Genomic DNA, 12,848 nt, shown 5'->3' on the forward strand with positions numbered 1-12,848 from the left:
TGAAGGATAAAGCTGGTAAGAGTAAGGAACAATGGATGAATAAAGATATTGAGGCTCTGGACAAGAATAAGAAGGAGGCATATCTTAGGTATAGACACCTAGAATCAAGTGAATCTCTTGAAGAATTTAAGGAGTAAAGGGGCGTTCTTAAGAGGGAAGTCAGGAAGGCAAAAAGGGGATATGAGAAAACCTTGGCAGATAAGGTTAGGGATAATCCAAAGAGATTTTACAAGTACATTTAGACCAAAAGAGCAACCAGGACGAGAATAGGATGCTTTAAAGATTAATGAGGTCATCTGTGTGTGGAACCATAGGAGACAGTAGAGATACTGAAGCAATATTTCGTGTCAGTTTTTACTGTGGAGAAAGACATGGAGATTAGGGAACTCGGAAATAAATATTGTTATCTTGAAAACAGTCCACGTTACAAAGAGGAGGTGTTGGAGGCCTTAAAAAACATAAAGGTGGATAAATCTCCAGGACCTGATCAAATATATCCCAGGGCCTTGTGGGAAGTTAGGGGAAGAAATTGCAGGACACGTAGTAGAGGTATTTTTATCATCTACAGCCATGGGTGCAGTGCTGGAGGACTAGAGATTGGCTAGGGTAGTACTTTATTGAAAAAAGGCAGTAAGGAGAAGCCTGGCAACTAGATTGGTGAGTCTGACATCTGTGGTGGGTAAGTTATCAAAGGGAATTCTGAGAGATATGATTTCTATGCATTTGGAGACGCAGGGACTGAATAGGGATAGTCAGCATGGCTTTGTGCATGGGAAATCATGTCTCTCAAATTTGAATTTTTTGAGGATGTAACCAAAAAGATTGAGGGCAGCGTTGTAGACATTGTCCACATGGGCTTCAGTAAACAAAAACAAAGTTGTTGGAAAAGCTCAGCAGGTCTGGCAGTGTCTATGAAAGAAAAAACAGAGTTAACATTTCAGGTCCAGTGACCCTTCTTCAGAACTGACTTCAGTAAAGCCTTTGATAAGGTTTCATGTGGTAGACTGATTCGTAAAATTAGTTCACATGGGATTCAGGGGAGAGCTTGTCAATTGGATACAAAATTGGCTTGATAGTAGGAGACAGAGGGTGGTGGTGCAGGCCTGTGACCAGCGGTGTCCCGCGGGGATCTGTGCTGTGTCCACTGTTGTTTGCTATTTACATAAACAATTTGAATGAGAATTCAGGAGGCATGGTTAGTAAGTTTACAGATGACGTTAAAATTGAAGGTATAGTGGATGGTGAAGAAGGTTATCGAAAATTACAAAGGGATCTTGATCAATTGGGCCAGTGGGCTGAAGAGTGGCAGACAGAGTTTAATTTGGAAAAATGCGAGGTATTGCATTTTGGCAAAGCAAACGAGGACAGACTTGCACAGTTAATGGTAGGGTCCTGGGTAGTGTTGCCGAACAGAGACCCAGGGGTTCAGGTGCATAATTCTTTGAACGTTACACCACAGGTAGACAGGGTGGTTAAGAAGGCATTTGGCATGCTTGCCTTCATTGCTCAGACCATTAAGTACAGGAGTTGAGACATAATGTTGAGGTCGTACAGTACATTGGTGAAGCCACTTGTTAAGTACTGTACACAGTTCAGGCCACCCTGCTATAGAAAATATATTTACATATTATAAAAATAAAACTAGAGATGGTTCAGAAAAGATTTAACAGGATGTGCTGGAACTGGAGGTTTTGAGTTGTGGAAAGAGGCTGGATAGGCTGGGACTAATTTTTACTGAAGCGTAGGAGATTGAGGGATAACCTTATCGAGCTTTATAGAAGCATGAGGGGCATAGATAAGTTGAATAGCCAAGGTCTTTTCCCTAGGGTAGGAGAGTTCAAAACTAGGGACGATATATTTAAGGTGAATGGAGAGAAGTTTAAAAGGGACCTGAGGAGGGACTTTTTCGCATTGGATGGTTCGTATGTGAACTAAACTGCCGAGGAAGTGGTAGATGCAGGTGCAGTTACAACATCTAAAAGACATTTGGACAGGTACATGAATAGAAAAGATTTAAAGGGATATGGGCCAAACACAGGCAAGTGGGACTAGTTTCAGTTTGGGAAACTTTGTTGGCATGGACGAGTTGGACTGAAGGGTCTGTTTCTGTGCTGTATTTCTCTGTGTTTCTAATTAAATGAGAGGGGAAAGAGACTTGTTACTAGAATAATGAAAAGAAAATTAATAAAAATTATTTGCCGTGAAGGTCAAGTGAATTTACAAAGGTAGGTGTGATGTTTTAAAATTCATGAAAAATATAATTGTGTCAGACATCCAAAAAGAAATGAGCAGCTATTTACAATTGAGAATTTTTAACAGTAAAAGCCAACTTTATTCTCTGCTCTTAAACAGCATTAGTGTTAATTTCTGGTTTAGAGCTATTAAATATTTGGGGAGAGGAGAGGCTGTTCTGCGTACTTCCAAAGTCAAGTTTTTGGTTGTGTTGGTAACCAGCAAACCCAAGCCATGCGGAAATCCATACCTGACATGCATTTCTTCTCTCAACTAAGAACACAAGTTGGGAGTCCAATTGAATTATTTTCTTCGTTTGACTGAACCGCTTGAACTCTGACCACTTGAACTGTTAGAGCTGGTCATGTAGAAGACAATTATAAGGAGCAGAATCTATTTAAATCTTCAATAACTATATTAACTACATTGAATAATTGCATTTATAGCTCAAATTCCACACAAATTACCAGTGCAATCTTGCAAATTGGATTAAACAAACTGTTTTGTTACAACGTTGTTTAAATACTAATCTCTTGCATAACTTCTACAATGTTGCCTTTTAGGTTTGTGATTTTTTTTTTCAAAAATCTCATTCAGTAATCTTTTTAGCTATGTCTGTGATGCACCAGATTTTGATGCTCTACAAAATAGTTTGTTCTTGTGTTATTTTATTTCATGAAATACATGGGCTCTGACTATCTCTTTCAAGATGATTAAAGTGAAATGGGTATTTTAAGATATATGAAACACCGTAATAAAATGTAATTGTTGGGGCATAACTTGTTTTGCTTAAACTTGCATCTTTAATGAAAGAAAATGCTGCATTAGAGAAATTACAGTGTTTCAATCTTGCAAGTATTATTTTTGTTGGTTAAAATCATAGGAATTTGATTAAAAGATGCGCTTGATTAAAAGATGCGCTTGATTAAAAGATGCGCTTGATTAAAAGATGCGCTTGATTAAAAGATGCGCTTGATTAAAAGATGCGCTTGATTAAAATTAGTAAGCTGCTCTTTTTCTGTCTGGAAGACCTAGTAGTTCAAGTATAAAAAAGGAAAAATTAGATCAAGGTCCATTTCTGCTAGTAGCTTTTTGAGGGTTACAAATGACTCATCAGTTTCTGGTTTTATAAAACTTGATCCCCGCATTGGTGGAATGATCTTGATTTTAATATTCATTATGATTACAGTTTTGTGAAGTACTATGTGGGGACGGCAGTGTGACTACGACTTGGATTTTATCATAGGATTTACAGTACAGTTTATCAACGCTCTCAGTTATTAAGCAGTAAACTGGACGGCAAGCTCTGACACTCACTCACTCTCGTATGTTAATACAGAAATCTGCCAAGATCTCTCAATTTTTCTCCCAGCTCCTCTAGAAACTTTTTACAATACCTCATTGATGAACTACATTAAAAAAAAAAACATGGAACGGTGGGTGCTGTTGTAGCTACCCATTAAATACAAAAAAAACTGTTGGGATATGGCCATTCAATGGAAATGACTTAATTGCGCTAAGGTTTAACTTCAATCAAACACTGCCTGGTGAACTAAAAGTTTACCTTGTAGTGTGTTAGTCACATTCTTTTACGTTTTGGTTATTGTTGTAGCGTTTAAAAAAAAGTTCAGCTTGGACCTTCTGATGGCGAGACAGTCATTATTCCTGTGGAAACCTCATTGTAGCAGACTCCACAGGAATTGCCCAGAAAATTGAAGATTGCAATCTGTTTGAGATTGCCACACCTTGGAAAATCCGGCCTATTTTTGAAATGTTTCTTTCACTGTCTAATTTATCTCTCACTCAGTCTAATTTTGTTGCCTTTCTATTGCATTTTCTTTAGATGATTTTGCACTGAACTGTCCAATCTAGTTTATGCCTCATAATTTAGATGGCAGGACTTAGTAAGAATTCATCTCTTTGCTTGTTTGAGGAGATAGGGTAGCATGGTTGCTGAGCAATTAGCATTGCTGCCTCACAACGCAAGAGACCTGGGTTCGCTTACAGCCTCAGGTGATTGTCTGTGTGAAGTTTGAACATTCTCCCCGTGTCTGTGTGGGTTTCCTCCCACAGTCCAAAAATATGCTAGATAGGTGGAATGGCCATGCTTAATTGCCCATAGTGTCCATGGATTAGTCATGGGGAATGCAGGGTTATAGAGATAGGGTAGGGGAGTGGGTCTGGGTGGGATGCTCTTTGGTAGTTGTTGTGGACTCTGGGCCAAATGGCTTGTTTTGACACTGTAGGAATTCTATGATACTCTCTCACTTGCCTGTTCTTGCAAGCCACAGATCCCCTGTAGAAGGCAACAAACTGTTTAGATGAACTGAGAACCACATATAACAGTGAAAACGCACAGGTTCAATGGGAAAGTATGAGCATTTTGAAGAGTGAGCGTCATTCATTCACTGCTGACTGCAAAATCTGGGTTAAGCTTTTGAAGCCATGTGTGAAAATTTGAGCATTTTTCACCTTCCATACATTTTATAGAACCAAAGTGCTGATGTTCTGAGTCTAAATCCTTGTCATTAATGATGCTTGTTTCGTAGTTGCAGTAATTCATTGATCTAAGTAATTGAAATTATGGTCGTTTTGGTAAGTAAAATTTCCTGTTTTTTTTGTCTTGTTTCTTCTTAGGAATCATGGCTATTCTGTTTTCTGGTATTGTGATGTCGCATTATGCTCACCACAACCTTTCACCAGTTACTCAAATCCTAATGCAGCAGACACTGCGAACTGTTGCTTTTATGTGTGGTATGTGTTATGCATTTCTCCAGTCTTTTCAATTACAGTGTGGAAATGTTTTTAAAATTAAGCTAACATAATTTTAATTTAGTTTAAGCACTAATCTGAATATCATTTGAAAAATGACTTTACAGTCTATTCAAGAATCGCATGAGAATTTTGACTTTTTACTGTGTGGAAAAGTTAGTGACCAGGCAGACAAAGAATAACATGACTGCAATAGGAAAGTAGAAGCCTATAAGGGTATGACAGTGTCATGGTTACATTACTAGACTGGTATTCCAGAGGTGAGACATGAATTCAAATTATGCATGGAAGTTGGAGAAATTGAATTCAGACCTTTACTAAAAATCAGAATTCATCAGTAAAGTTGACCGTGAAGCAGTCTTATTCTTGTAACGAAATAACTGGGTCACTGATGTCCTCTTAGGTTTTCTTCCTTAAAAAAACTATTCTCCCTTAACCAAGGTTGAGAACCATTCTGAAGAAAGGTCACTAGACCCAAAACGTTAACTCTGCTTTCTCTCCACAGGCGCTGTCAAACCTGCTGAGTTTTCCCAGCAATTTCTGTTGTTGTTTCTAATTTCTAGCATCCATAGTTCTTCCTTTTTTTTCTCCCTTAACCAACCAATTCCAGTCCCATACCAAAATAGCTGCCTCACTGGGGTAGTGTGCTTTGCCCAGAGTCATCACAAAAGTTAAAAGACTTTTTATAAATATGCCAAATCTCCAATTTACTTAACTTTAGGAGCCAGGTCGACAGAAAGCATAGACTTATTTTCTGTACTTGACAAAAATCACTAGTTGTCACAGATAAATAGACTCTAGCTACAGATAAACAGTTATGAACCATTAGCATATAACTCTACCTGTTGAAATTCTAACTCTTTCTCCCCCGCCCCCCCCTTATAAACTCCCCCTCTGCAAGCACATATGTAGGGGGGAAAGATATGGTTTTTATGTGCAGAGGAAAAAACTAAGAAGATTTGCTGGGATGATTCTTGTGCTAATCAGTACACAGCTTCTCAACCTTCTTTTACTGGATGCTTTTACTTGTTCACATGAAGCACTGGGTGATAGGTTTGCACTTGGAGGTCTCTGACTTATTAATTAAATGTCATGTCTTACAGGAACTGCTGCAAAAAAATAAACTGGGGTTTTATTCAGTTTTAGTGATATTTACTGCAGACAACAGAGAATGTTCCTGAGCTGGCAGAGATCTGATAGCTTCTCCCTGTCTCATTCACAGCCCCAAGTTGTTCAGTTACCTGGAAACTAATTACACAGTTGTTGGCAGGCAGAACAGTTATCAATCAGTTACTTGTTGGCAGTTGAATCTCTATTTGTACGCAGCCCTTGGCTCCAGGTCATCTGCAAGCTTTTCACTACTGCTTAAAAAAGCAGCTGTGTAAACAGCACTTAGTGAGTATCATGTTACTTGCTTACAAAAAATGTAGCAATCTCTTTCTTTTTTTTAAAGGTCCTTTCCCATCTTAGTTCAATCAGAAATACAGAAAAATAAAAAATACATGGTTTGTACAGTGACAATTAAATGCTTTCAGTGGTATCAAACAGTTAGCATCGTGGAAAGGAGGCCAGTTGGGATAAGCAATAAATGTCTGCAATGTCCATATCCTAAGAATTACTTTTTAAAGGAAGGGAGGCAGTGAGAATGTTGTAGTGGGTAACTGTTGCATTTGAAGCCAGTCTCTATTCTGGGAAAATTTGTAATAACCAATTTACTAAATATGCTGTGGGTATTATGACAGGAGAAAGCAAACTTACAAATAAGCAGGCTGTTAGACCTGCTTATGTACAAAGCAGAGGTTTGATTGATCTGGAAAATATGGAATAGGTCATTAAATCTAACATTTAAATTATAACGACGGCATTTTATTTTGTCACTAAGCAATTATATTTTTAAAGCAATTGTAAATAAGACCATGGACTTAAAAGTAGCTTAATGTTTTAATTTCTTTGATTTTTAACGATACTCTGTGTCATTTCCCAGCCCCTGGGATAGGGAGCAGCTACACCTGTACTATTAGCATATTTGAACAACTAAAAAGTACTCAAGATTCCACCATGTGTTTCCTTCAGTGTCAGGATTGAGGCTTTCCTGTACATGAAGTTGAAAAATTGAGCACAATGCATTATTCTTTTGGAATTGAAGTGCAATGGTTTAAATTTAAACTTTTTGAAGAAAGTTCTGCTATTCAACTTTGGGCAGGAAAGAAAACAATGAGCCTCCGTATATCTCGGATGGCACACAGTGTTGGGTAAATCTATCTTAATTATACACCTGGAATAACCTCAGAAAAGCATCAGTTATTATGGAGATTTCAAGTCCACATCCATCATCCAAATTAGGCTGTCAAATTGTACTACGTATACTTTTGCACTATGGACACATGAACTTTAGGTAAGGGTGAAATTGTACACTTTTCATGGAAGCAGGCCTTTTTATGCAGCAAATGAATGAGAAGTTCCATATTCTTAATCCGAATTAGATGCAGACTCTGTTCCTTAGATAAAAGGGCAGTGAACAAAGCCTCACTTGGTAACGCTACCGTCGTGAAATGTTACAATTACATTTTTATCCTGTAACATTAAACCATTTTCTTTTCAGAGACTTGCGTTTTTGCTTACATTGGCCTGGCGATATTCAGTTTTCCTCACAAGTTTGAGATCTCCTTTGTTATCTGGTGTATTGTAAGTACATATTTTTGCCAATCTTTATATTAAACTTATTAACCTTTTTTAAACCAGTACATTCTCATTAATGAATCATATGATGAATTATTGGAACAGAATATTGAGATATGAGAAGTGTGTAGTGAGTAAATAAAACAACTAAGACATTGATAACAAATAGTCATTTGAGAAGCTGAACCAGTTCTTGGGTTTCTTAGTTGCCAACATCTGGCAAAACATATAAATATCATAAAATACCAGAAAATGAACTTTTTAAAACCTACCCTCCCTGATTTCATCAAAACACCTTTCACTTTAAACAGTCTAGAGGACTATAGCTTATCTAACATGTTTGCAGCTTAATTTTCTGAATTATTCCTTTTTTTTATAAATGGATGCGATATTTGACATCCACCAAAAGATTGGCACTAGTGCTTCCAAGTTTAAAAAAAACTTACAGTTGACACCTTGTTTGCCAAATTTGTCTGCATATTCGAAGATGAACAAATTCTGAGTTCAATTTATTTGCATAGACTGTACAGCTGTCTCTAATTTTAAGTTGATAAGAGCCTGAGCTGAAGGGAGAAGCCAGGAGAGACTACTGCCATTTAAATATTGCAGTGCTGGAAAGTGAACAACAGCTGCCAAGAGGCACTGATGTGGTGCTATTTCAGGATCCAAATACGTGGGATGCATTGAGAGAAAATAGTAGAGGCATATGAGCTATAAAGATTACCACTGTCAACAACCACCTCCTTCAATTTTTAACCTCAAACAAGAGGGCCTCTAATTAATAGAATAATTAGAAAGCTCAGGTTTATTGCTAATTTCAAGTAATCTAAAGTATGTTGTACTGAAAGTATTCTGGACAGACTGCACCTTCTGTTTTGCTCATAAAGACACAAAGGAAATATTCATGTTGGAGACAGTCCACTCAAGTTATGAAGATGGTTAACAGCATTATTTGGTTATGAGGGAAATTAGAGAATTTGATGCTCTTTAGCGTTGAATCAAACTCATACTTTTCATCAGTTTGAGATTTTAAGTAGTTTGGAAGTGATTCATTTTAGCACACCATACCAAGTCTCAAAGTGGTGACAGATGTGTTCAGGATTGACACCAGGAAGAATTGCTTCACACAATTAACCAACACTTGGGGCAAATTTCAGAGGGAATGCTAATACTGTAAGCTTTAGATCTATTCAGCATACATTGGATCCTGTGACAGGAGATTCTATTCAGCATACATTGGATCCTGTGACAGGAGATTGAATTTTTCTTTGTGCAAATCTGGAACCAGTGATGGCTTAGGACATTAGTTTGAAATGCTATTACTCTTGTGAAGGTTAATCAGTCATTTTGATGTGGTTTGTCTTCAAGCAAGCTTTGGAAACTAGTGTACTATACTTCGGTTGTGTAGTCAGTGAACTCCAGATTAAAAAGGCATAATCTATTCATTTCAATGTTGCTGACTACTAATTATGACTGCTATGCACTTTCAGTAAGCATTGGTAATTCCTTCATTTATCAAAGATTTCCACTATGTAGCCTTTGTGCCACATACACTGTCATCCTCAAAGTCTGGATATCAGCCATTTGCATGGTTATATTTTTTATTTCCTGAATTTTCCTGGAAATTTAAAAAAGCATACTGTTAATACTGTTGCCATAAAAGGACATATACCATCTAATTGACGTTCAGTGATATTGTTGAATCTCCCATTATCAATATCCTGGGCATTACCATCGACCAGAAACTGATCTGGACTCTTCAAATAAGAACTACGGCTACAAGAGTATGTCAGAAGCTAAACATCTTTCAGCAATTAATTCACCTCCAGACTCCTCAGAGCCTGTCAAGTATCTACAAGGAACAAGTCAGGGGTGTAATGGAATACTTGCTGGATGTGTGCAACTTCAACAACACTCAGAACAAAGCTGCCCCCATGATTGGCCCCATATCCACAAACATTCATTCCCTCCATCACCGACACTCTAGCAGCATGTAAAAGACTGGCTACAGAAATTCACCAAGGCTCCTTGCGCAGCACCTTCCAAATCCATGATCACAACCATCTAGAAGGACAAGGGTAACAGATGCATGTGAACATCACCACCTACAGATTTCCATCCAAGACACTTACCATGCAAACTTAGAAATGTACAATTGGACCTTCAGTGTCATTGGGTCACAATCCTGGAACTCCCTCCTTAATGGCACTGTGGGTGTACCTACTCCAAATAGACAACAACAGGCCCCATGCAGGATTGGTTTTCCACGAGTCTTAGAGTCTTGGCAATTTACTTACCTAAATATGATGAAAGGAGGTGTACCTCAGGTCCATCTTTAAAGAGCAACATTCTGTCCTCCTCACACCACTACTGTTTGAAAGTTGTCTCGTCCATCTTGAGTTGCTTGCCTGAAGGCAGGTCCAACCCACAGCACCACCTTGGGTAGGGCAAGGAGTAGGGCCCAAATCCACCCAAGGTGGCAGAGTATGGCCTTGGTGTGCAGTAATGTCATAGCAGTAGTAATCCAGAACCTCTGCTACTGTTCTGGTAACAATGTGGTTGACTCTTAACTACACTGTGGGAAATTAGGAATCGGCAATAAATGTTGGCCTACCCAGTGATGCTTTCATCCCACGAACAAGTTTAAAAAAACATTCCACCATGACATTGGTGATATTTGAATTCAATAGCACAAAAAAAACCTAGTGTAAAAAGCTGGCCTAATGTTGACCGTATAGCCACTGTCAATTGTTGTAAAAACATATCTGGTTCACTAATGCCTTTTTAGAGAAGGAAGCCTGCCTTTATTGCTTGGTCTGTGTACATGTGACTCTTACTGGTCTAGTCAGTGAAGTCCACGTCCCATTGTGAATACGAAAAAAATGCTGTTACCCAGCCCCTGGAATAATTTAAACCTTCAAATATTGCACCCTTTTTATGTATTATTAATAATCAGTTCTTAATATATTCCACTGAGTTTCATATAAGTTAGTATGCTATGACAATTATTAGCATAGATCTTTGTAGAGACCAATAACCTGAAAAGAAAAGAAACCCCAAATCAGCCAAATGGAGAAAGTTTTGCATTTTAAAATTTTTACTGTAACGGTGAACCCACAGCCAACATAAAAATAAAGCTGTATTAACAGTTAATTGTTTCTATTGAAATACCAATGAAAGCTACTTTTAGAAGTAATACAACAAAGGTAAGCCTCTCAACTGACCCAGCATCATCCTAGGCGCAAATGTGGCACCACATGTTGTTTTACACTCTGCCTCCTGTATGAAAGATCTCTCACTTTTCCACTCATTGGGTTTGGCCTTCGAGTTACTTTGGTTAACAGCATATTTCATGCGAGCTTTCAGATATGATTAGGGTGACATTCTAGGAATTCCATTTCCTCTGGGTCAGAACAGTTATATTGGCAAAGCTTTCTAGAGTTCCTTTTAAACCATATAACAACAACCCAATTCACAGTCTGGTCAACTTGTGTAAGCATATGTTTTATTTTTCCAGCATGCCTGACTTAGTCACACTATTTTTAGGGTTCTATCACATACAGCATACTTGCACATCGCTTTGAGAAGAGCATCAGGTGTTCTCTTACTAAAAAGCGGCAAACTGACTTACTTTGTTTTTTGTTCATGGAACTGTTTTTCCAATCCTCACCAAGAGTTCTTTGTCTGTTCTGTTGCAGCATAGTAGACTGAAACACAGTAGCTCCTAACCTGCAGTTTTCATCCACATAGCAAATTCAGGTCACCGTACCGTTGCTTAAATCCTTACAGCCAAGAAATCCAATTACACCTTGCTTTTCAGTTATCTTCATGTCATTTTGGGGCAAGGGGTGTCCTTCAAATAAGCTTTTTTCAAAATGCAGAGGTCATCACAGTATACATATTGGCTGGAGGTCAGTTTAGCTCATTTGGCTGGACAACTGGTTTGTGATGCAGAGTGATGCCAACAGCGTGGGTTCAGTTCCACAGCAGCTAAAGCTATTGTGAAAAATTCCCCTTCTTTACCTCTCCCCTCACCTGAGGCATGGTGACCCTATGGTTAAACTACCACCAGCCGTCTCTCTAATGAGAGAGCAGGACTGTGATCTGGTAAGACTATGGTAATATTGCCTTTACCTTGTACACATATTGATTATAGTACTGAACATTTATTGCATTCATTTTCAGCAGCTTTGCTTTAGAAATTGTCACATCTCACTCAAGTACTACACTGGAAATCAAAATGCACTATTTCCAGAGTTGTTGCGAAAGTTAAATATTTTAGAAAAATACACGAAATTCTCCAAGTTACCAGTCTTTTTAGACCCGTTGACAGAAAGCACAGATTAGGTTTCTGTACTTAACAAACATTAGTATTTATTACAAATAAATAGATTCTAGCTATAGGTAAACAACTATGAACTGTTGACATTTAACTCTACAAGTTAAAACTCTAACTTCCTTACAACCTTCCTACACAAACTTGGAGGCAGACAAAAAATAAGATGGATGGATGGAAAAACTGAAGACACTTCAGTGGTCCCTATCCACAAGATTTTCTGACACAATCCTTTCAGTTTGCCAGGATTTGCTGTTCCTGTATCTATCTTCGATACTTCCATATGCCTGCAGGAGGCACAGAGCAACTGGTTCACAACTTAAAAAGTCTCACTTATTGGTTAAAATCCACAATTTACATTGACTAGTGATGGAAAATAATGATCGTGCTGTTTAGGCATTAGGTATTCTTTTACTGCGGAAACACTGCAACTAGGGAAGGGGTCATACAGAGCCTTGTATTGGGGAATGAGCCTGGCCAGGTGATCAAATTTTCAGTAGGGGAGCATTTTGGGAACAGTGATCATGATTCTGTAAGTTTTAAGATAGTTGTGGATAAGGATAAGACTGCGCCTCAGGTGAGAAGTGCTAAATTGGGGGAAGGCTATTTCCAATTATATTAGGAACTGGAAAAATTAGATTGTGGAGGCTGTTTGAGGGCAAATCCACATTTGACGTGTGGGAGTCTTTACAAAGTCAGTTGAACATAGTTTAGGACCAGTATGAGATAACAAGGTGTAGAGCTGGATGAACACAGCAGGCCAAGCAGCGTCAGAGGAGCAGGAAGGCTGACGTTTCGGGCCTAGACCCTTCTTGAAACGTCAGCCTTC

At 38.3% G+C, this 12,848-nt stretch overlaps 1 protein-coding gene across 1 annotated transcript in view; it reads left to right on the plus strand.

Annotated features, from left to right (window-relative positions):
* The window catches only part of slc9a8 (solute carrier family 9 member 8), a 67,888-nt gene that overhangs the window by 37,756 nt on the left and 17,284 nt on the right, over window positions 1-12,848 (plus strand). Inside the window, exons 11-12 of the mRNA XM_020512236.2 lie at window positions 4,870-4,986; window positions 7,607-7,689. Coding sequence (XP_020367825.2) covers window positions 4,870-4,986; window positions 7,607-7,689 — 200 coding nt within the window. The remainder of the gene's footprint in view (window positions 1-4,869; window positions 4,987-7,606; window positions 7,690-12,848) is intronic.

Source organism: Rhincodon typus, chromosome 19 (assembly GCF_021869965.1).
Source record: "Rhincodon typus isolate 14 chromosome 19, sRhiTyp1.1, whole genome shotgun sequence".
Lineage (NCBI taxonomy): Eukaryota > Metazoa > Chordata > Chondrichthyes > Orectolobiformes > Rhincodontidae > Rhincodon > Rhincodon typus.